Source organism: Dermochelys coriacea, chromosome 3 (assembly GCF_009764565.3).
Source record: "Dermochelys coriacea isolate rDerCor1 chromosome 3, rDerCor1.pri.v4, whole genome shotgun sequence".
In the NCBI taxonomy this organism is placed as follows: Eukaryota; Metazoa; Chordata; order Testudines; family Dermochelyidae; genus Dermochelys; species Dermochelys coriacea.
This window is the reverse complement of record NC_050070.1, coordinates 206,934,097-206,957,781: the sequence shown is the minus strand read 5'-3', so window position 1 is coordinate 206,957,781 and position 23,685 is coordinate 206,934,097. Positions and strand designations below refer to the sequence as shown.

General features: G+C 42.6%; 2 protein-coding genes across 2 annotated transcripts in view; one reads left to right on the top strand and one right to left on the bottom strand.

Moving 5' to 3' along the window:
• The first annotated feature begins 1,038 nt into the window (after positions 1-1,038).
• Positions 1,039-3,797, top strand: NKX2-4 (NK2 homeobox 4). Its single transcript, XM_038396605.2, has 2 exons — positions 1,039-1,676; positions 2,445-3,797. Exons 1-2 carry the CDS (start codon positions 1,292-1,294, stop codon positions 3,110-3,112), a joined length of 1,053 nt encoding a protein of 350 aa, XP_038252533.1. The 5' UTR covers positions 1,039-1,291; the 3' UTR covers positions 3,113-3,797.
• A 6,888-nt stretch (positions 3,798-10,685) lies between these two features.
• The window catches only part of XRN2 (5'-3' exoribonuclease 2), a 90,632-nt gene continuing 77,632 nt past the window's right edge, over positions 10,686-23,685 (bottom strand). The window contains exons 29-30 of the mRNA XM_038394694.2: positions 17,501-17,645; positions 10,686-11,262 (exon numbers count right to left, since the gene is read on the bottom strand). Coding sequence (XP_038250622.1) covers positions 11,200-11,262; positions 17,501-17,645 — 208 coding nt within the window. The 3' untranslated portion in view covers positions 10,686-11,199. The remainder of the gene's footprint in view (positions 11,263-17,500; positions 17,646-23,685) is intronic.

The following is a 23,685-nucleotide window of genomic DNA, read 5'->3' as shown; positions in this document are numbered from 1 at the left end:
TGGGCAGAGGAGTATCTGATACCTTCTTGGTCCTACACTTACATCGCGGCTTGTCCCTTGGAGTGAGGGCTCTGGTCTCTATTTTCCTCCGCCGTCTTGCTCCGACGCGGCATGGTTACTCATCTCTCAGAGCGCGCTCCTCCTAGAAAAACAATATTGGCTTCAAATCTAATCTCTGCGGTTTTTCTGAGAGTTATTTCTAAGCCAGGAGCGTTTGGGGCTTGTTGTGGTGGTGGCTGGCCATATTCTTGCTCTTAAATCCTAACTCTATAGATTTGGCTTGATTTCCCAAATCGGATGCTTATTATCCATCGCCTGGAGGCCTCTCGGTGACTTTTGGGGTGTTTCTTTTCTTACGGCTTCAACAAAACTAAAATGCTTTAGTCACTTTGGTGAGAGAAGGTGATCGGGAAAGCCAGGGGAGATCTGGTTTAGTCAGAGAGAGGAGGGGGTGGGGTTTACACGCCTCAGGGAAGGCCGGCTCTCCGTTATAACGCCTAGCGGAGTAGAAGCGAAACGGAGCCTTTCCCACAACGCGCCCTGGCACCCGCAGATCGTGGGCTCCGAGAAAGGAGGAAACCGGGGGGGCCCTAGGCAGAAATGCGCCTCCCTCTCCCCAGTAAAAGCAGGATACTTACAGGAGAAGGTCTCGGGGTGGGGTTTAGTCTCGATCGTCTCTGGATTTTGATACTTTGAGCTAATTTGGAAGTGCCCCGCTGCTGCCACCAAACGATGCTTAAGAGCCCCAAGGACGCATAAATTAGGTATCTCTACAATGGCAGAGGACGGTCCTTGTAACCTCGTCTCCTAAGCTCCTTTTGGTGCTTGTGGAAGGGAGACTGGGGGGGTGGGACCAACCAACGGGATCTTTCCCGGGGCGGGGGAAGGCAGCGGGCTGGGGGTTCCCACTCGCCCTCGGCCCGCCCCGCCGGAGCCCAGTGCGGCGCTGGGACCTGTCCGGGCGCGCAGGGGCTAGAGCGGGGCGCAAGGTGAGGGGCGCAGTGGGGAGCGAACTGGATTTCCGCCCCTGGGCACGGCCGGTTGTTGGCTCCTTGGGGCTGTCGCTCCGCCCCCCGGTGTCTGTCGTAAACCTGGCGCCGGACTAAAATAAACCCGAGATAAGAGAGCTCAGGGCTCGCCTCCCTCCTCCTGCCTCCTGCGCGGCGAGCGCTCGGCTCCCCGGCGCGCTCCGGAGTCCCCCTCTCTTGGCGCAGCCAGCCGGCCGGAGGGGAGCCGGCAGCCGCCCCGGGCTGAGCCCCCGCCAGCTCCCCCGCTGCCCGGCGGCCGAGCCATGTCGGTGAGCCCCAAGCACACGACGCCCTTCTCCGTCACCGACATCCTGAGCCCCATGGAGGAGAGCTACAAGAAGTTCGGGGCGCTGGAGGGCGCCGGGCACCTGGGCTCCCCGCTGGGGGCTTATCGCCAGGCGCAGGGCGCGCAGGCGGCCCCGGCCATGCAGCAACACGCCATGGGCGGCCACAACGGGGCGGCGGCCGGCGCCTACCACATGCCGCACGGCGTCTCCCAGTTCCCCCACAGCGCCGTGGGGAGCTACTGCAACGGGGGGCTCAGCAACATGGGCGAGCTGCCCGCCTACCCCGACAGCATGCGGAACAGCGCGGCGGCCGCCGCCAGCGGCTGGTACGGGGCCAACCCGGACCCCAGGTACTCCACAAGTAAGTGGGGCGCAGGCGGGGAGCCGGGGACACTGGGCTGGGGGAGGGGGCCTTTGCCGGGAGGGAGGAAGGGCAGAAGGTTGGAGGATCTGGATACTCCACAGCCCCCAGGCTGAGACTTTCTTGGCTTGGGGAAGGCACAGGTCCTTACCCCAGATCACGCGAGGTAGGCATTGACTAGAGAAGCGGGACATAGATAGATAGATTGTGTGGAGATAGATAGATATGGAGATGGATGGATGGAGTGTGTGTGGGGATAGATAGATAGATAGATAGATAGATAGATAGATAGATAGATAGATAGATAGATAGATAGATGTGTCTAGGGGTGGATAGATGGATGGATGGAGTGTGTGGAGATAGATGTTTTATGCGGATGGATAGATGGATGGATGAAGTGAGTGTGGGGATAGACAGATAGATAGATGGGGATAAGGATGGATAGATGGGGTGTATGGGGCTAGACATTTAGATCATTAGCGGTGTCTGGGGCTAGACAGACAGGGGTCTGTGGGACAGACAGACAGCGCCGGAAGGGATTAGATACAGCTATTTCCCTTGCCCTAATGCACCCCACGCCCTTGCGATCCAGCCGAGGTTTCAAACCCGGTGGCTGGGGGGCAGGTCCACCCCCCAACCATGCCCCAGGCCCAGCTGGCCCTGCGCCCGCCTTTGGCTGACCTGCCCGCCCTGCTCCCTGCGAAGCGCAGAGCCAGGGCTTGCTGCTCCCGTCGGGCCGGCCTAGCTCTCAGCCTCCCCTCTGCTCAGTCTCTAGGTTCATGGGCCCCTCGGCCGGGATGAACATGGCTGGCATGGGCACCCTGAGCGGGATCGCCGAGGCGGCCAAGACCATGGCCCCTCTCCACGCGGCGCCCCGGCGGAAGAGGAGGGTGCTGTTCTCCCAGGCTCAGGTCTACGAGCTGGAGAGGCGGTTTAAGCAGCAGAAGTACCTGTCGGCGCCGGAGCGGGAGCACCTGGCCAGCATGATCCACCTCACCCCGACGCAGGTCAAGATCTGGTTCCAGAACCACCGCTACAAGATGAAGCGGCAGGCGAAGGATAAGGCCACGCCGCAGCTCCAGCAGGAGACCAGCCTGTGCCAGCAGCAGCCCTCCCCGCGGCGGGTGGCCGTGCCGGTGCTGGTGAAGGACGGGAAACCCTGCCAGGGCAACCCCAGCAGCACCCCGGCGGCGCCCAACCAGCCGGCGCCCCAGGGCGCCTCCAGCGGGGGGCTCCCGGCGTCCAGCAGCGCCGCGCACCAGCATCAGAGCCAGCAGGTCAGCTCGCTGAGCCAGGCCCCGGAGCTGGAGGAGATGTCGCCCAGCCCCCCCTCCCTCCACAGCCAGGTCGGCGGCATGGCCCCGATGGACACAGCCAACCTCGATTACAGCAGCAGCCTGGTCAACCCCAACCTGCTCTACAGCAGGACGTGGTAACGCGGGGGGGCTGCCTGGGACAGCCTGGGGAGCGGGCTACAACCCCCCCCCCCGACCCCCCCCCGCCGCCACCCACCCCAACAGTGCTAGCGCCTGCGGCTTTCTTCCCCGTGAGTCCCTCCCTGGAGGGAAATATCTGAGCGCCTTCCTCCTCTCTCGTTGTCGTGGTTGATTTTATTTTATATGATTAATTATTTATTATTATTATTATTATTGCTTTTTAAAAGACGGGAATTGCAAGGAAGTACATCGCTCGGAGCTGCCGTAGACCGTGTGCGCGCCTGTGTGGACTTGGGCGGTGTAGCTGACAAGGCGGTTAAAAAGCCTTGCACATTTTGGGGGTGGGAGGAGGGGGAGGGAAAGGGAAGGGGAGAAAGAACAAACCAAACAGGCAACGAAACAAACAAACAAAAAACTCTCGTTGCTTTAGGATATCTGAGGCCACTGGCCGGGCACAGGTGAGGACTTCCCTAATGACCGTCTAACTTTAGAGTCTAGGCTGTTGCTCTAGTTTAATGTGCGATTAACCAAATTAAAAGGTGACGCCGCAGATTGACAAGAGTTAGTGTTTACCACCATCGAGTCTCCGGTTTTTATTTATTTTTTATTTTTTTTTTTTTTAGGCTAGTTAAAAACACAAAAAACCCAGTTGGTTGGTGTCTCTATCTTATAAACCAATTGAACGCGAACAATAAAGCTTTTGAAGTGCAACTTATCTGGCAGAATTAATTTTATAAGGGTGCCCCTTAAGTGCAATTTCATTATTATTTGATTGAAAGTAAATTGAATTGTAACTCAAGGTCGATGAGGCATATAGCAGTGCTAGCTGAGAACAGTTATTGCTATTTATGTGACAGGGAAAGTAACAATCAGATCGAGGGAAAAGACTTGTATTATACCAGTTGAAGATATTTTTACAGAAGAGCTTTTGAACTTAGATGCTCAGATTTAAAAAAAAGAAAAAAAGCATTGTTGTTGTTATTATTAATTATTATTATTTAGTAAGTACTTGGATGTATGTTGACAAACCAACCACCCCGCTCACTGCGTGTAAAATGTGACCCGTCCCAACGATGAAAGATTGCTGGTTAAATTAAATTAGACCTGATGAAATAAAGAAACTCAGAAAAAAGTCCCCCAAAGTGTGTTCCCTGCTCTTGGTATCCCAGTATAATTTCACCCGAAGCTAAATATTGTTAGTAGAAAGCATTTAATTATTGCCAGCAGCACAGCTACAGCTACGAACGAGGGGGAAATGAAAAAAGATCAAGAACCTGAAATGGACAGCGGCCAGCCCCTGAAATTGACATCCGTTAGGTAGAATGCTAAATATTAGGCTGAGTCTTTAAAAAATTAAAAATCAAGGAAATTAACAAGGAAAATAAATTACAGCAACGTGTTTTCTTCCTCATGCCTCTTCCCGAATACAAACAAATACAGAGAAACTAAATAAACCATAGACTTTTTCAGCAATTTTTCATAATATAAGAAATCGCGGTTGCTCACAAAAAAATTCTGTTTCCGTTTTACTTGTACAAAAGAGGTTTTTGCCTCTTCATACAGCAATTTTTGTTCCAAACTCCTCTTTACCTGTCACTTCAGAGAACCATAAATATTTTTTGTCTCTAAGAAGTGAAGGTGATTCTGTTACATTATATGATGTAGGTCTATTTAGGGGTTTTATTTTATTTTTTATTTATTTAGACACTAGTATGTTTTGGGTGTTCGATATGGAAACTCAAGTTACAGAATGATTTAATTAAATAAATCATGACTGGAGTTAAATACACTCAGAGCAATTTGTGTTATTTAATTAATGCAAATAAATGGAATATCAGGAACAAGGTGTGCTTTATAAATTATCAGAACAAATAACTGGAATCTATACTCCACTAAAGAGATATAACCTCATCATGAGAGATTTTGTAGTTTATGATGTTTTGGGTCTATTTTTAATCGAACTATTTCCATACCTCTTTGGATGTGTGGGGGGACGGAGGGGAGGTGGTGGTTTGGCTTACATATTTTTGATCTAATATTTTAACTGAATTTTTATCATCTGCTTTTTTTCCTTAAATATTTTTGGTCTACATTTATAGCCAAGAGATTTTATAATCTTCTTCGCGCTCCCTCCCCCTTTAAATAATTTGGGTATAACATCCTCAATGAGTGTTCGGCCAAAGGGATACTTTTAAACATTTAAAAAAAGTTATTTTGTGATTTAATCTTTTCTTATTTCAAAAAGAAGTAATTTTTGGGTTCCTCTGGAGGTACGCAAACAATCAAACTATCTGAGGTACTATCGACCCATAGGATGATCTCTGGGGGGAAAATATACATATAACTGGGTACCAACGAAGGATTTCCAAATAACACAAAGGTGTCTGCTTGTGAATGCAGTGAAAGGATATGGAAAATTCTTGTTATTTTGGTCAATGTGCGAATTCGTTTCCGGGACTGAAATTTAGTTTAAGAGTTTATTGTTTAATATCGGATGGTACTATTTTAATTTAAGATACTCATGATTTATTTGAGAAGGAAGATACATTTTTAAACAACATCTGGGGAAATAGTTTCGATAGATACAGATATATATAATCAGTACATTTTGCAAGCCTGATTTTTTTCTCTTGGAACAAAAAGCTTTGTTTACCTAAAGCAATGCTGTGGAGAAAGGGAGCAGATTGAAACGTGTAGGAGAATGTGACCTTTTTCACCATTTCCCGGTTAAAATAGAAATGTCAGAACTTTATTATAATGGAGAAAAGAGACGACAGAAAGAAACAATCCGTTGTCACCGTGCTATAGGGCTGACTACGCATAATGTTTCGCTTGCAGCTTCCAGTGAAATAAGAAGGAAATATAAAGCGATTACCTTTTCTCTACATGTAACAGAGGGGAAATAGGTTTATGTAAAAAAAAAAATCAATTATGGATTTGTGTGTGGGTGTATATATATATCCATACACCCATAGAGGATATTCTGATTCAGGGTGATTAGATAGATTGAGTAGACTACCTGTCTATCATCCCTGAAATGTATATGATTGAATCCGATTCTTGAGTGTGTATGGGGGGGGGAGGCGGCTTCCTAGCAGAGACAAAGGTGGGCGAGGTAATATTTTTTATTGGCCCAACTTCTGCTGGCGAAAGCGAGAAGCTTTCGAGCTCACACACAGGGCACTTCTGCAGAGCCTAGAGAAGTTGGTCCAACGAATTAGCTCCCCCACCTTGTACCATACGGGTAACACAGGTCTGCCTAAAAGGTAACAACCTCCTTGTGAGGAACAGATACGCTTCAGCCTTCCCCGCCCTTGACCTGCCTTTTCTGATCAGTCGCCACCGGGATTCCTTTGGCCACTGGGGCTTCCCAGGTCCGCGGTCCCAATCCCAACGCGCAGAGTAGGTGCAGCTCATTACCTGGAGAGGAGGAGAAGCCTCTTCACCGAGAGCCAAGCGGGAAAGGGTCTCAGCGGAACAAAGCCCCCCTGGAAGTTTAGGGGGGCCCAGCGGCGACTGAAAGGCTTGCTTGGGCTACCCCCGCAGGTCCGGCCGGCTCGGAGACGGGGTCACGGGAAGCGAACGTTGCCTCCAGCGGAGCCCTGGGAAAAGCCTTGAAGTGGAGGCGGCTAAGAAGGCGAGCGGGCAGGTACGCGTGAAACAAACCAAAAAAAAATAAAATAAATCAGGTTTTCAGAATAGCAGCCGTGTTAATCTGTATCCGCAAAAAGAACAGGAGGGCTTGTGGCACCTTAGAGACTAACACATTTATTTGAGCGTAAGCTTTCGCGAGCTACAGCTCACTTCATCGGATGCATCCAGATACAGTCCACACTGTATTTTCCACTGCATGCATCCGATGAAGTAGGCTGTAGCCTACTTATGCTCAAATAAATGTGTTAGTCTCTAAAGTGCCACAAGTCCTCCTGTTCTTTTTGAAAAAAAAAAAAACTGTGGTTCCACCCCACCCCCCTTCTTCTTTCCAGAGTGTGTTGTGCGGGTTTGGGGCCAGGGCAGAGCTACATACCTGGCTTTTTGCTTTGAGTCTCTCCTCGCACCGGATTAGGGTGTTTTAACCTTTTTTTTTGTTTGGCGGGGCAATCCCCAGCCACGCCGGCCAGAAATTCAGCTTGGTTTGGTAGCAAGCGAAGCCCCAGGGGGAACTTACTAGAGGGGAATTGGGAGTGAAAAGCCAAGCACCGGATTTGGAGTTCGGACGTTTTGCTCCATTGCTAATTACTTCCCCCGTCTCTGTTTTCCTTTCAGAAGGAGAGACGCAGCCGGCTCTTACACCCTGTGCTTGCTACCCCTCCTGTAAGGAAGTCACGGGGAGATTTGGGTCCATCCTGGCTCTGGCCTCACCCCCCAGGCGGTATAGTCTAGCGCGCGTGAGGTAACCGGAAACAATACGTAGGTTAGTTGGTACGTGCTGTGCCCAGGCAGACGAGGGGGACCTGGGCTTCTGCCAGGCCTGGCCAAGGGGTTATGAACGATCGCGAGCAGCCGGCTGCATTGAAAAGGAATGCAGCCCCCTCCCCCCACTCTCGGCCTCCAGGGACTGGTCCTGCCTAGTGTCCCCACTTTAAAGGACTTTTTTTTTTTAGCTACAAACGCGCCAGACCGTGGCATCAGGTAGAATCCAGAGGCCTGTGAGCTCAGTGGCAGGGCTCCCACTGGCCGCCATGGGGGCCTGCATTCGGGCTGGGCGAGGAGAGGATGCGATTTCAAGCCCGCCGCAGGCACCCGGAGTTTCCATCCTGCAAGGGCGATCGGCGCTGGCTCACCGAAGGGGGGTTCCCAGCGAGAATTTCCCGCAGGCTGCTCTCGCAGAGAGGTTCCCCCAGAACAGGTCGTTTGCGGAAATAATTAAATGGCAGCAAACGCTGTTTTTAGAGGAGGGAGGCAGGTACTGGGCGCCCTGCAGCGGAGCCTTTCCCCGCCCGGTGTGAACGATCAAGCTCCGTTTAAATCAAAACGCCGGTTTACACGAGCCCGATCCTGCCCCGCTGGCAGCGCCGCGGCACTTTCCCCGTTGATTTCAGTGGCTCTGGGGTCATTGTGTTTTATGAAGGCGGCTTTGCACAGGGCTGCTCCCCCCGCGCGTTTCTTGTGAGGATCCGACAGAAAGATCGGTGAAAAGGGTCATCGGCCTGTCAACCCACCAGCGCCCCAAGCCCCTGCAGCCGCTGGCCCAGGCCGACCGGCAGCCGGGTTGAGAACCAGTCCCAGATGGGCTGGGAAAGGCCAAGCCCTGGGGCACGGACCTGCTCCCTTTGTTTCAGTGAATCCATGGAAGGAGGGCGAGAAAAGGGCCTGAGGAGCATTGGGGGAGGGAAGTTGACCGGCAGCCCTTGGCCATACTGGGCCCTGCACCAGCGTCCCCCCTACAGCTCCAGGGGCTGTTCAAAGGAGGCAGCAAGAGCAGCCCTTTGTTTCTCCAAAGCCCAGCTCCCCTCCCTCCCGAGGCCCCTCCGCCTCTCATTTCCCCTCCCTGCTGCTGGCTCCCTCAAGATCAACCCCAGGGGCTCCAACAATGTCTTTCTCCCCCCGCCCCCCAGCCAGCAGGGCCCTGGCCCCAGGCTGGGAGCAGAAAGTTTAAAAACTAGACCAAGCTAACGAAATGTAGGGAGAAAGGTGCGGTTTTAGTGATGCCAGGACTGGCCCTGGGTTATGAGCGATTATAAGCAACCGCTTGCAGACAAAAGGAAAGTCTTTCCCCCGCCTTCAAAGGACTTTTTTTTTTTTTTTTTTAAAACCCACAGACCCGCCACAGCCTGGTTGGAGTCTGTGTAAACATGTTCCTATCTGTTCTAAACATTCCCTCAGGAGCAAGTAGATCCTGAAAGATGCCTGCCCTGAAATGGTGCTAAAAGCAGTTCTCTAAACCCCTCTTCCTTCACCAAAGTTGCTACTGCTAACCTGTTAGCCTATTTCTTCAAGCATTAGCAGGGTACCAGAGCAGAAGGGGCTATTTGAATTCTAGGACCTCATGGACTATAGAGCTAGTATATGGAATCTCACCCAGTAATTCCTGCAATGGAGGGAATTATTCTTCCCTAAGTGAAGCTAATTTTGGCAGGAATAAATCTGAGTTACATCCCTCTCCTGAAATCCTTATTAAAGAATGCACTCTTCCTTTGCCAAACCCAGCCTGTGTGCAATTGCATGTTTAAGTGCCCGCATAATCACCACCCTCACAATTGTGGTGCTTGCGGACAACTGACCATTTGCACTCACCCCACACACTAACCCTAGATGTTGATGCAATTGTAAGGACATGCCAAATAAATGACCTTCTCAAAGTCACACCAATATTCCAATTGCACTATCAAATTATATATTTGAATAATTATGCTTAGCAGGAAATAATGGCACTTTTCTGAAGGGGTTAGAGAGAAGCTGCAATACATAGAACAAACAAGTAATAGAAAGTAAGCGTACACACAACTGCAATAATTTGCTACAAACACCAGAAATTCCTGATGTACACTACATGTGAAAGATGCAAAGCCCAGGTACAAAGGTGAATTCAGTTTCCATTTACAGGATGTTTATTCTATAGCATTTGATTTTAGCCGTCAGTCACATTTGAAAAGGATAAACGAAAAACACATTTTGTTTAGATTTGATATTAAACACACCCATACACGAGGTGAGTGCTTTGAGAATGCCTGTACGTATGAAAATTGAGTTTCACTGCTGCTCCTGTTCCATTCAACAGCAAATTTTTATACCCACACGTTTTAATGTAATGCACTATAGGCCATTACAATCTGATGGCATACACCCGTTTCTAACAGTATGACTAGTTTTTGAATCACAATGAAGTATTCTGCTCCATCCCCAATCACCTGCAAATGAAATCGAGGTTTATGATTTCTTCCTCTTAAGGTTACGGTAGTCTGGTCTTTTTCCTTATATTTGAGTATTAACATTTGTGCCCTTGAAGGAGAACACAGCTAAACTGCCTATATCAGATGGTCCAGGCGAGTATTTCTTATAAACCTTGTGTAAGAGTTAAAAAATACTTACATAGCAAAAGGCTACAGTTATGCACACATAAATGTGCATATTAAAGAAAAATATAATTTGAGATACTTAGAGATACTGCATCCATTTTTAAATAGTTTACTTAACCTGATGCATGGTGTATGTTAGGAGCAGAGAACTGTTTACTTTTTTAAGGGCAAACTAAAAGGTTTAGAGTCTTTTACAAATACAGATGTTTATATAGGAGGATTTTCCAAGTAATTAATACCAAACAAACAAAGATGTGCATATGCATTTAGATAAAAACTACACAAATATTCCAGAAGAATAAGAGTCATAAGCCACTTAATACTAGTGCACATTTTCAAAAGCCACTTCATAGGGCAATCAAGTAAAAAGAAAATATTTCAATATTCAATACACTGAATACAAACCCCTTTGAAAATTACTAAGAAATACACCTATATACTAGCCAGCTAATGGTTGGTTAACCTTTGTATGAAAATGTGATTTTCTGTAAAATATCTGTTAATTTCGTATTCTACAAGGTAAAAGGCATAAAAGAGCAAGAACACACCAGACAAAAGTTGAAACATTTTTACTTACAAGTCCAGAAATCAAACTTGAGAGACAAATATATCAATGAAGTGTTATTAAAAAGAATACGGACAAAAGCGTGTCTTTAAACATTGTGTTTCTTAGATTACCTGCTGTGCCTACCTTCACAGCTAATAAAACCCTATTTCTAGGCATTCTTTAAAAATCAGTATCTATTTTTGGGCTCTTAGGTTGTGAACTAAAGGATGTTTTTATTTGCAATTGACAGGCATATGAAATTTATGCTTAGCTAGTAATAAAGATAGAACAGTACTCCTACTTCATGAAATGTCTCTCTCAAGCACATAAGTGCTTTATGTCTTCTCCAGTACACTGTTTCAAAGCAACATAACCCCCCCCCCCCCCAAAAAAAAAATCTCATCAGTAAGAAATATACACAGTTAAAACACATATTGCAGTTTAAAAACTACTAGTACATTTCTTAAAGATGCCTCATTTCCACAGTTATTGTAAAAACAGGTTTTGATGACTTCAGGAGTCTAATTCCAGTTGTATCTTCCAGACGGAGGTGGCAAAGGGTAGGGCCTCCCGGGGCCATATCCCTGCAAACAAAAGCAAAGGTTTATTTTCTGGATTACTGTCACAGTAAACAAGTTAGCCTAGCTTCAGACTCCATGCAAAACTGAAACAATACAGACTTTACACAGAAAGATACCAAAGAAAGAGCTAAACATCTCTTAATAGTGTTTACAAATGCTCTCCTGGATACACACACTTCAGCTTCTACACAAGGAGTGAGTGCTGTACAACACCAACCTCACACTTCTAGGTGTGTGGTGGAAAAGATTTAATAATCCTAAACTAGAAAGCAAAAAGTCAAAAGGCAGCACTGAGGGTGATTTGAGCTGCAGAAGGAACTGCTAACCTTGTGCTTTCAGTAATAGTGGAATTTAAAAGGTGCAAAATGAAAACAAGGACAGAATCTGAAAAGCAAACTTTGTAAATCCATGAAGTAAATGAGACTCTGCCATTATGATATATAGACACTCATGTGTGTGCACACATTTTACATGGACTAATAGTGGAAAGTAGAATACCTTCAGTATGCACAGTAAGGGTATGCTTTGACACCTATGATACTTCTATCCTAGTTAGGCTTCATCTTAACCTACCCATTATGGTTAACTTATACAGTGTTTTGTGTTTATTTCGATTTCATTTACATAAAAGTACAAGTCTGTATATTTTAGTTGTAGACAACTGATCTTCTGCCAAAGCAAAAACCAGATACATGAGACTTTTATTGTTAGATGCATTTCTGTTGTGCTGGCTTCTTGCAGGAATCAGTTCTGTTTTAAAGAGCATTTTAAATACTAGGTGACATGATAGCAATGCATGTCAACAGACTGAGTATTGGAAATATAAAAGACTTCAAGTAAGGTGGTTACCGCTTTAGATATAAATTTGTATTTAATTTAGTTGCCACACCCAATATATCAGATTCATGGTGATAAGCTTATCTGAGGGGAATTTAGAGAGACAGTCAACTTCAATCTCCCTCCAAACTGAAAATGTGGTGCCTACCATTGTTACCAATAATCCAAAACTTTACCATAAGAGGTCAAAGGAAAGTTACTTTCCTTTTTATTTTCAGTTTACTTTGGTGATTTGACAGACTGGGTATATACAGTCTTACTTTTTTGGGAGGGTGGTGACATCTCCTTCCCCAGGCTTTTCCATACGGTGATTAAGAGCAGCAGCTAAACTGACTCCAAAGGGCAGTAGGCAAACAAGTGCAAAAGGACTGGCTCATGCAAGCTTGGTGTTACTCTTAGGCAGCCCCCAAACCCTTTCTAAACAGACCCTCACCCCACCCATCCCTTCATTTAAAAAAGACTGACTACTGACTGTTTTAAAAACATGCTCTAATAAGAGGCTTTTTTAAAATCAAGTCAATCAATTTAAACAAAAATCACGCTGAGTGCATTCCTTTAGAAGTCTCTTAGAATAAAATGCATCCGATGAAGTGAGCTGTAGCTCACGAAAGCTTATGCTCAAATAAATTTGTTAGTCTCTAAGGTGCCACAAGTACTACTTTTGTTTTTGCGAATACAGACTAACACGGCTGCTACTCTGAAACCTAGAATAAAATGGTGCACTTAAGAGTATTTTTGCAAAAACACTGTATATAATCATACAATTAGACACTAATACAGAGTTGCACTGGAAAGAATTATTCCTAATGTTCAATTCCTATGTTATAGGCTAAAGATTAAAAGTTAAACATGTCCGCAATACAATGTATTTTATTTTTTACATTTCTGGTGTGTTTGTAAGGTATATCAACAAAACTCTGCTACAACAGCGCCCACATCAAAGACAGTTACATTAATTCTGTAAGCGCTCCACGGCAGCATATTTATTAACCCCTGCCGGCCATGCTATAGCAAAGGATTTAGGGGTGAAGGGAGCTGATAATTACTTATGCTACTATAAAAAGTGTGTCCACTTTCATTTTAAGCCGTTTTCAGGGCTTTAAAGCTTTGACATTTATAGGTAACATTAGTTTCAGATGCTGTTTTGCACTCCTAAAATTCTAATGTGGCTTATAATGTAACATCATATTTACTCGCCCCAAGACCATAATGTGAGCTAAAACCTCATTTAAAAAAAAAAATCAAAGGTGGCTTAATTACTAAAATTAGAGACAGAAAGTCTTAAAAAGGGGTTACACAGAAGGGCAGTTGATATATGGATACTACTTAAAAAGTAGGCTTACTTGGCTAGAAGTTTTCTGTGTCCTCCCCCCAATTATTATGACATATTAGAATATGACCAAGAACGCTGTCACTGCTTAGATTTAGCTTCACTGCAGGATCAAGCAGAAGGTAAGTCCTGCATTTATGACACCAGACTTGTGTCTTGGAAAATATATTAATATTAGAAATTCAGTAAGTCTATCTAATCATGCAGCAGGGGAACAATTTGCTAGAATTGTGAGGGGACAAGGAAAGATTTAAATAATTTATTGGCTTATAATAATTTGGTCTATGAGAGTGCACCATGCCAGACTTCACTGCTAGCTCCAGCAATCCTGCAAACCCAGTTTAAAAAAAAAAAATCCTATTTTGAGCTCTTAAGATCACATATGGAAGGTTTTCTTTGTGAATTGATGCAGGGCTCCCTTCTTGAGTCTACAATACAAACATTTTTCTGAGAAGCACCATCTCTACTCTTCCCAGTGGAATGTTAACCCTTATGCATAGTGACTACAATCTTAATGTCAACAATGAACTATTCCAGTGTTCACTGATCCATTTAGCAGAAATATCTGGTTATTCTAGGATTGTGGAACAGAGATTGGGATTGCAGAGGGAGTATCCAATTTTCCAGTCTGATTTCAATGCTCTCCCCTCCCCCAAGCCCTCATTCCTTTTTTATTTATCACCACAACTGCTCATATTGTGTACTGGTGCAATTATGCATATATTCTTTGCTTTCAAGCTTCTTAGTGAAGATGCATTTTAAGTAATTCCATTCAAGATTTCCAGAACTGACCCTGTCAATACACATCTTTTAGCAAAGTTCAGCCATTACACTTAAAAAGCGTGATATAGATTAAGAAGGTTCTGGTATGGTTAACAAACCAGTGTAGACAGAATCACACTATGTTAAAAGATGTGACAGCCCAGTCAGTGCCCCAGGCTAGAACCCCCACAATCTGATCTCCTCTACACAGGTCAAATAGGGTTAAAACATGGCTTGTCTACAGCAGAGTTTCACAGCCATACCTGAGCATTTTAAACTTTGCTAACAGGCCTATACCTGATCAGCCCACTTCTTCCCTACCATACTCCAAACCAGAGAAGCAGCTTGAGCTGAAGACATTACCAGACTGATCTTTAAAGCTTTGTCAGAAAGGTCCTTAGTTCAGAGAAAGATCCCACTGTTGCTAATACAGTTCAGCTGAACTAGTGTAGAGTTAGGAGCACTAAGGTAGATCACCTGCTGGCTGCAGGTGTTTCAGCATCATGTAATCCTGCAAAACTAAGAGACATGAGGATGGAAATGGTGTGGGCAGCTGGCAGGCTGCCTCCCTGGGGCTCCTATCACTGATTCAGCTGAATCAGCCTTGGCAACAGTAGGAAATTTATCAAGAATTTCCCTAGGGCAGAGATGGCCAAAGCAGCTTCATTGTTGTCACACACTTGGGTTGATGCCACATTTGAAGAGTTCATTACAAAAATTACATCTTCCTGAAATGGGGCTATTTAAATGAGCCATTTAAACACGCTTACCAGAGGCTCCCACAAATGTATATTATGCTGGTGTGTGTCTGTATATGTTATGAGTTGGTTTAAAGAATAGCCACAGTACAAGTCATCAACTCATTTAGAGCATTCAAGTAAAAATGATCCACTGTAATAGAGAAGGGAAACATGATGCAGCGAAAAAGCCATAGCAGGAAATTCACACTAGCAAGCACTAAGTGACAACTGTCTAATGCTCTTAATAGGCTTATTAGAGAGACAAGGTGGGTGAGAATATTTTTATTGGACCAACTTCTGTTGGTGAGAGAGACAAACTTCTGAGCTACAGAGCTCTTCTTCAGGTCTGGGGAAGGTACTTAGAAGTCATGGCTAAATACAGGATCAAACAGATGTTTAGCGTAAGTGGTTAGCACATACAAGTTGATCCAATGAAAGATATTACCTCACCCACCTTGTCTCTCTAATATCCTGGGATTGACACCACTACAACAATATTGCATATTGAATAGACTTGTAGGCTAATGAAATGGAATTTTCAGAATTAAGTGCATAATTTTAATCATTAGACACTGAAATGTAAGTCTGTATCCAAGCAATTATCCCAGCAAAGCAGATATGGATATTGACTCATTGTTGTATTACTCGCTTTACACTGGCATAACATTGAATCCAATGAAGTTACTTCAATTTTACTGTGGTGTAAGGCAGATTTAATGCAACTGATTCATCACCATCAGGTTCCCAATTAAATGGGTTTTATTTTATATTTACAAAATGGGAAGAACAAGAAGATTGGGTAGTTATCCAGCATGTGGGGTACAGGACAGAACTTCTTCTGATAACCACCATATCCTATAGCTGGGAGCAGGGGAGTATGAGAAACTATTTTAAAAATTAACAAAAATGAGGAAAGTATCTTCAAGTTTCATGGCTTTCAGCCACATGGGGGGGGCAGGAGGGGAAAGGGACCACACACAGCATTTTTAGTACATGGTGGGCAGCAGAAGACACCAAAAAGGGAAGAACTGCTCCCTTCCTTGGGAGCTAGCTGCTAGTAGTTTTTCTGGGCCAGGCCCTAAGAAATTAAGTCAAAGGTATACTTCCATTCTTATTAATGGCTCACACCTTTGCTTACACATCATGTTAGAAAACAGCACAGGGACCCAGCAGGTAAGAGGGAGATAATTTTTCCTTACTACTTCTCCAGCTGCTACTTGGTAGCCTGCCTGCCAGTTGAGCACTACAAGCTCTGGTTTTCAAAAAACAGCATCTGCCTCATACTCAAAGAGTGGCCTAAAGTCTAATCAGGACATTACTAGTGCATTTTACTACTGTGCTATGCCAAAGTTTCTGTACCCAAGGTTTCTAGTACAACTGTGCATCCTGATGTGTTACCCATTTACTGGGAAAATGGAGAACATGTGCAGGTGTGGGGAGAAGGGGTTCGATATGCTGTTTTTGGTTGTTTATTAAATTTATATTGTACTTTTTAAATGATGGCAAGACCACCTCAGGTTTGAGTATGAACTCTCTAATGTTTGCTAACTTAAATCTAAATAAAGTAATGTGTGTGTGTTTGTGAGAGAATGTGCGTGTGTAGGGGAGACATGCTTGGCAGAATTCAATTTGCTTTTTTATAATTTCCACAGATAACACTGATATTTAAGCTTTTTTCCCATTTTTATCAATTTAAATGTTCACAGTTGAAGGAAATTATGGGGCACTCATACAACTTAATGACAGATTTTATATTCAAAAACTTGAAGTGTTATAACTGTTAATATAAATCAGGGGTTCTCAAACTGGGGGTTGGGACCCCTCAGAGGGTCGCAAGGTTATTACATGGGGGGGGTCACGAGCTGTCAGCCTCCACCCCAAACCCCACTTTGCCTTCAGCATTTATAATGGGGTTAAATATATAAAAATGTGTTTTTAATTTATAAGGGGGGTCCGCACTCAGAGGCTTGCTATGTGAAAGGGGTCACCAGTACAAAAGTTTGAGAACCACAGATATAAACTGTCGTCACTACGTGTCAAAAATATACGAAGTAAATATCTTTTAAATCAAACTCCAGAAAGTTCTTCAGCAGCACTTTTTTCTTTGCCTAGCTGTAAGTTTTGATCATCACTGATGGACATATTTTATTCATCTGTTTGTGTGTCTACAGTGAAATGAACTGTTACTAACAGTTACCAATGAAAACTGAATCCTTCCAAGACTAGCTAGCTACACACATGCGTACACATGTGCACCTTTGGCTATTAGGGTCTAATAGCCTAATAGTTTCCAGTCCAAGTCAAATCAGTATCTTTCAGCAAAAAGAAAAAATTCTAACTATAGATATTCTAAATTTAGGGTTTTGATATGTCCTTCAATTCACCTATGAGGATGTGTTAAAGACAAACCCCTAAAACAGAACCATGTTAAGATTTAAAAAAAAAAAAAAAAACCCAGAAGATTTTACTTGGCAGAAACATTTGCGGTGAGTATTTTCCCTTTTCCCATAACACAGATACTGCACAAGTGACCCAGAAGAAAACAACGTACAATCACACAGTGCTTTATTACCTGTCTTCCTCTATCCATTCGATCATCAGGTCTGTGGGGGTAATTCATTGGTCCACCTAGTCCTTGGTAGTGATTTTGCTGGAATGCTGCACCCTGGGATTGCAGCATGCGGTTCCAAGATAGAAGAGGGGCAGCTCCAGAATTTCTGTGTAAAGAACATGTGTATTATAACATGTTATTAATGTATACAAGACTTCATATTACAAAACCTAACTTTTTATAGACATGTATAATAAATGGTTCGATTTGCTTAAGCACAGATCTATTGTGTTAATTGCATAGCCATATTACAATCTACGGGAGCTACAAGTGCCTCTAAATGATTTGGCCCACACTGTGTAAGGAAGAAGCCCTGCACAATTTTAATTATCAGACCATGTTTACACACTGCTTCACTCTTCACGAAGGTGAAGAAACAGATGCTTTTGAAAGAATGCAAATTTAATTTTGCAGAGTCAGGGATTTTTTGAACTCCCTAAAAGGATTTTGCTCATCCTGTATTTTAGAGACAGGTTTGCCAGTCTGTTTGCAGTGACTGCCAATGTAGTTCTGAAACAAAATGTCACTGAGTTAGCTAAATGTAACACACTATCCAAAGAGGAAACATGTGCAACACGGGAGAATGAAGCTTTATTTTCTAAAATGTCCAGACTTTCTGGGAATCCATTCTTTCTAGTTAATTGCAGGTTGCAAATGAATTCTTACTGCCGAGTATTTTGAATCTAGGGTAGGGGCCTTGGCTCTTTTTTCCCATCCATTATTCTGCTCAATATGTCAGAAGGTCTGATCGGGAAGAAACCTTTTCAAGTTCTATTGATGCAGTTTTCAATTGACCATGGTGACCTAGCAACATAAGCACTAATTGGCATGGCCTGACTGACATTTGGTGTACAGTTTATATGGGAACACAAATTCAACATCTATTTTAACCTAGTTTCTCATCCTAGATTACTAGCAGCAAGAAATATTTAATTGCCTTCAAGTAGCTAGTTTAAAATTACAAATATAAAACAGGCAGATCCAATCCTTGTTTTATTACAAATATTCATAAAAATGATATAGCCATATACTACTTAGGACATGATCTCTCCAATGCTAGAGAATTCAAAATCCATATTTTCTGCAGAGAACACATACCACAGTACGTTGAGGGGAAAGTAGTAATTAGAAAATTAGATATTTTTCACCACAATTCATATACAAATCCTGTAAATTTAAATCTGTTTTGGTTACTGTTCAACATGTGTACAGTGATATTCTATTATGATCTCTGAGCAAAGGAGGAAAGTAATTAGCCTAAAATACCAAAACGTTCGACAACTGGTGTATGGGGTAACCATTTAATTTTAAAATTGATTGTAATGACATTAACTTCAGTATTACTTCCCTTGTCTTTGAAAAACCTGGGGTTGGATCCATTTGGTTAAAGATACTAAAGTCATCTCTGCCAGAACTCTACCAAAGTCAATGAAGTGACACCGAGGCTGAATTTGGCCTACTCTATTCAAGCAAGCACTCAGGGTTTTAAATAAGGTGATCACATTCTCCTTCTTGAAGTTCATACAAGCATATTACACATAGCTGCCTGTACAACAGCTGAAAGATCAGTGTAGGGCTTACTGAGGGAAGGATTGGTGGGTGTGGGAAACATTTTAATGTGATTTAATGTGAACTTCACTGATCGGAATGGAGACCTAAGTTTACATTAAGCCCTGTTTCTGAGAACCCATAGCACAAAAAGGTAAACATAAGATGGGGGAAAGTACATATTTAAAGAGGGATTTCATGTTCAAATTCCTAACCCCATTCGTTTCAGTTTTACAGTGTAAAACCTGCATTGTTTGTTTACTTTGTCTGGTCAGATTTTAAGAACAGTGATGATGTCCAAAACCTAGAACTCTTACTATCCACAGAGATAAAAGGACAAGATTCCTAGTATGAAGTATGACTCTTTCATGCTGGATGCATAGTTGGCACTTATAAGCAATATGCAAAATGATATTTACTGAAACAGAACTAAACGTTGCACAGAAGCAAAACCTTAATTACTGCTGAATTATACACCCCTTTTACCTATTTTCTGTCTCAAACAGCAGACTATGCATTCATAAAACATTATCTGAAACATTTACTAGTCAGGCCAATACTGTAATTATTTAAAATCAATGGCAGGATGAATTAAGCACTCCAGATCACCTAACAGTAGTGCGGAGATATTCTTTTTGCTTAAATACATGTTCAGCAATATTTTTATTTTACATTTCAAGGAAATAATATTCTCTTCTTAAGGCAAAACACTGGATTCAAAATATGCCTTGATATTTTGTGAGATAAATCATAGTGGCAACAGCAGAAAATTCCATCAAAACACTATGAACATTAAGCAGCATGAGCTTTGGTTTTCATTAACTAACAATCCCTTGATTTCAGTAAATTTGTCAACATTTCCATTATGAAGTCACTTCGCCACAAAAGTCTATGTAGGCATAGGATTCTGTAAGGTCTCATAATAAAATTTTCAAAACTGATTCCATTTAAATGAATATGTTTAAATTCTTTACAAATGCCAAGGGACTGTGATTAAAATGCATTTGTGCTTTTGTAACTCAAGGTGATCTTAAATAACAAGTTAAATTATTCAGGCAGTCAGTGCATAACATGAATTTGGAGTATTTAACTCCCCCCAAAACCATCCCAAGCAGTGATTAAATAGTCAATATGTTGATTTTTAATAAGACAATATGCATGTGCAGCAACAATTATTCATAAAGGATTTTGGCAATTCACAGTTATTGCACACAGGGCAAAATTTACACAATACATTTTTGTATTAGGCAAAACGTACATTGACTTAAGCAGTGTAATTTTGTAAGTCTGCATATTAGGAGTGTTTACTAAGATGGACTGACAATGTACTATGAGTGTTCCTTAGATTTAAAAGCTTGTTAGACATTGCTATCGTTTTCAAGCCACTGTAAAAATGAAACAGCTATGTAGTATCACTGAAAGATTTTAGCTAAAACTGTTAAGTTACTGAATATTTATATAGCATCTAACATTTTCAAAATGCTGTGCAAGTATTAAAAGTAACCAAACCAGCATCCAGACTTCCATTCTGTCCTTCACTCACTAGGTTATGTACCTTATTTATATGCCAAAACAGTATTAATGCAAGATTATAGTTGACATTTTAATCTGACAAATCAGGAAATTAAAAGTTACAGTTCCCACAGGAATAAATTCTGTGCTATTGTGCATATGTATTACTATAGGATCTAGGCGCTGTCTTAATATACAGCTTGACCCCTTAATATACATGCAGTTATACAAAGTCACAGACAGAAGGGCAATGCCCTTTGTGCTGTATTTGAATTAGGACAAAAGATGATACATTACCCGGTATTGTATGATTGTGTAATGAAACCCTAACACACATGATAAGTGACAGTTATGGTTGCTTTAGGAAGGTGTTTCATAGTAAGAAAATGTTAATATGTTTCAAACTTCATTTTCATTGGAGATCTCATCCAAGCACAGACTAAAATGATCCTAGCTTAGTTTAGATTTTCCAGTTATGCCATTAATACCCATAGTGAAATGATTGTGTTCTCTTCCCTGAAATGCGAGGAAGCGAGGGCCAAACCCAGATCTCTCAAGCTTTCTAGTGTTATGATCAACAAAGCCCACAAACATTAAAAATATATAAAGCTTCTAAATTATAATTAAGTCTAGCCACTGCCATTGAAAAAAACAAGCCTAGAACACAAAGCATTCTCACACAGCACTACTGGAACAATTTTTATAGTGGGGGTGCTGAGAACCATTGAACCAAAACTGTCATCTCTGTATATAATGGAAACCACTTCAAGCCAGTGGGTGCAGCAGCACCCCCAGCATCTCTAGTTCCAGACCTATGTTCTCACATGCTTATTCAGTATTAATTAGGCCTTAAATGCTTAGATTTTAGATGGACTGTATCAGAACTTCTCAGATCAGTAAGACTGTTTGCAAGTATGCAGCAGCTGCTCTGTTCAACAGTAACTTCCTGCGGTTTTAATCATTTATTTCCCCTATATATACTTTGAGACTGTTACACCACTGGTTCTAAAAACGTAAACACACTTGTACAGACAACATGCTCACTTTGATTCTGAGAGAAGCATTTTATAAGTACCAAGTTTCCCTCCAGCAAGCCAAAAATCTGACCACTTTCAACCCAGCCTTCCAGACATCTTTGAACCTGATTCACTGACCCCTCAAGAGTCATTGTCAGGGATGGGACTATATCCACATTCCCTGCTGGCTGTTGTAAGTGGAGGAGGTTCCATTCTCCCAGTTCTGCCTCCTTTAGGTGAAGAGTTTCTTCCTGATTGTGTTGCTCCCCCCCTCTGTTATGATTTCAATACCCACTTGCTTCCCGATTTGCCCCAACCCAGGCAGAACAAGAGGAGGAACCATCAGCAGGAGCAGACAGTGGCAAAACAGCACATGGACAGCAGCCTCACAATGTCACAAAAACTTGGTGGCCACTTCCCTCCTGCTGGGTAACTATCAACAAGTTGAAAACCACTACTCTATAGGGCATTAGAACCAATAAAATAAACCCAGGTCTAAAGTAGTATGTCTGTTACAACCAACTCTCCCCCAATCTCAAGTCCTTTAGAAGCACTGGCAGAGAGTCTGTTCAATTATGCAAATTTTCACGCCCATCACCTTTTAGAGGCATGCTTAAATCAGTAAGGCAAGTAATTTAATGTCAGTGCTCATTATATTTAAACATTTTAACTTTTTTTTTTGTCTTCCTAATCAAGTATCTTCAGGAACATAACATAGTGAGTGTATTTGTCCTCACTGGGGAGCTAAGTCAGGCAAGCTAGTGGTTTTATAAACCAAAGAGGTATTTACACAAAAAGTACCAGAAAAAAAAAAAATCTTGAATTGTGAAAAGCCACCTTATTGTCATTTCAAGCTGGAAGGATTTTCTGCAAACTTTCCAAAGAGATTCCCTTCTTGGATAAGCCATGACATGAACAACTTCAGTCCCATAAAGTAATTGGAGGAATATTGAAAATGGAAGTTAAAGAAATGAATGGTGATCTCCACATTGTAACATTACTAGCACACTGCACAACGTCCACACATCCCACCTCCTACAATACTGAAAGCACACTGGGTAAGGTTAAGGAGCCAGTGATGCCACCATATACTAGACTAGCGAGGCTGTACAGCCAGATGTCTGGACCCTAAGTACAGGCATCTTTCCAATGTTAAAAGGAAACAAAGTCCTGTGCCCCCATGCCAAGACCTCCCAACTATTAAAACTATAATACACATGCACGCACATCAGGATTGGTGAAAGAGGTGGAAGTGTGAAGTTGAATATCCAGAAGCCCAAACAGAAATTTTAGTTCAATTATTCTGAATCAGTGAAATTAGCAGACCAATAGAATGAAATTCCTAGCACTGTAAAAAACCATTACAAGTTACCAAAACACACAGTACTGTTTCATTAAAAAAACCAAAACTATAGCTACTTGTGAAGCTACTTTTACTTAAGATCAGGTATTTCAGTTTGTTACATTGCTGAATATAACCCTGAAAATAGCGTTTATAAGGCAAGATTCCACATTAAAGATGGCAAATTAAAGTGAAATTGAACGGATTTTGAGAGAGAGAAAAATGTTGCCATGGAAAGTATGCATATTTATTAACAGCCCAACAACTTTTCCCCAGTCTGATTCTTTTCAGCATTAACAGCTGTAAGTAAATGTAGCATATGTAAAAGTCAGGGTCTTTTTAAAATCTGTATTCTAAAATTGCACTATACACACATACACACACACTATATATATATATATATATATATATATATATATATATATATATATATATATATATATATATATATAAAAATAAATTATTCATAGCATTGAGATATCCTGGAGTTTGTAAAGTCCTTCTGACTTAAGGGCACACAACTTATCAATGAAGGAACACATGTAAAACATCCCTTATTATCAAACCATGTCACATTCTTTCTATTCCATGGTACTTATTGGACTGCAGATTCTATAATCCTCCTCTGAGTCCCTTCTGCATTTAATTCAGTTCAGTCTTAAGTAGTTAAAGAAACTGTTTTCAGTGGCAACTAATAACTACTGACCTACAGTGACACTACCCTACAA

Excerpts from the sequence above, each read along its gene's own strand:
- NKX2-4 (XM_038396605.2), top strand. The coding sequence starts at position 1,292 with ATGTCGGTGAGCCCCAAGCACACGACGCCCTTCTCCGTCACCGACATC. Across the intron at positions 1,677-2,444 it reads GGACCCCAGGTACTCCACAA|TCTCTAGGTTCATGGGCCCC; the intron begins GTAAGTGGGGCG and ends CCCTCTGCTCAG.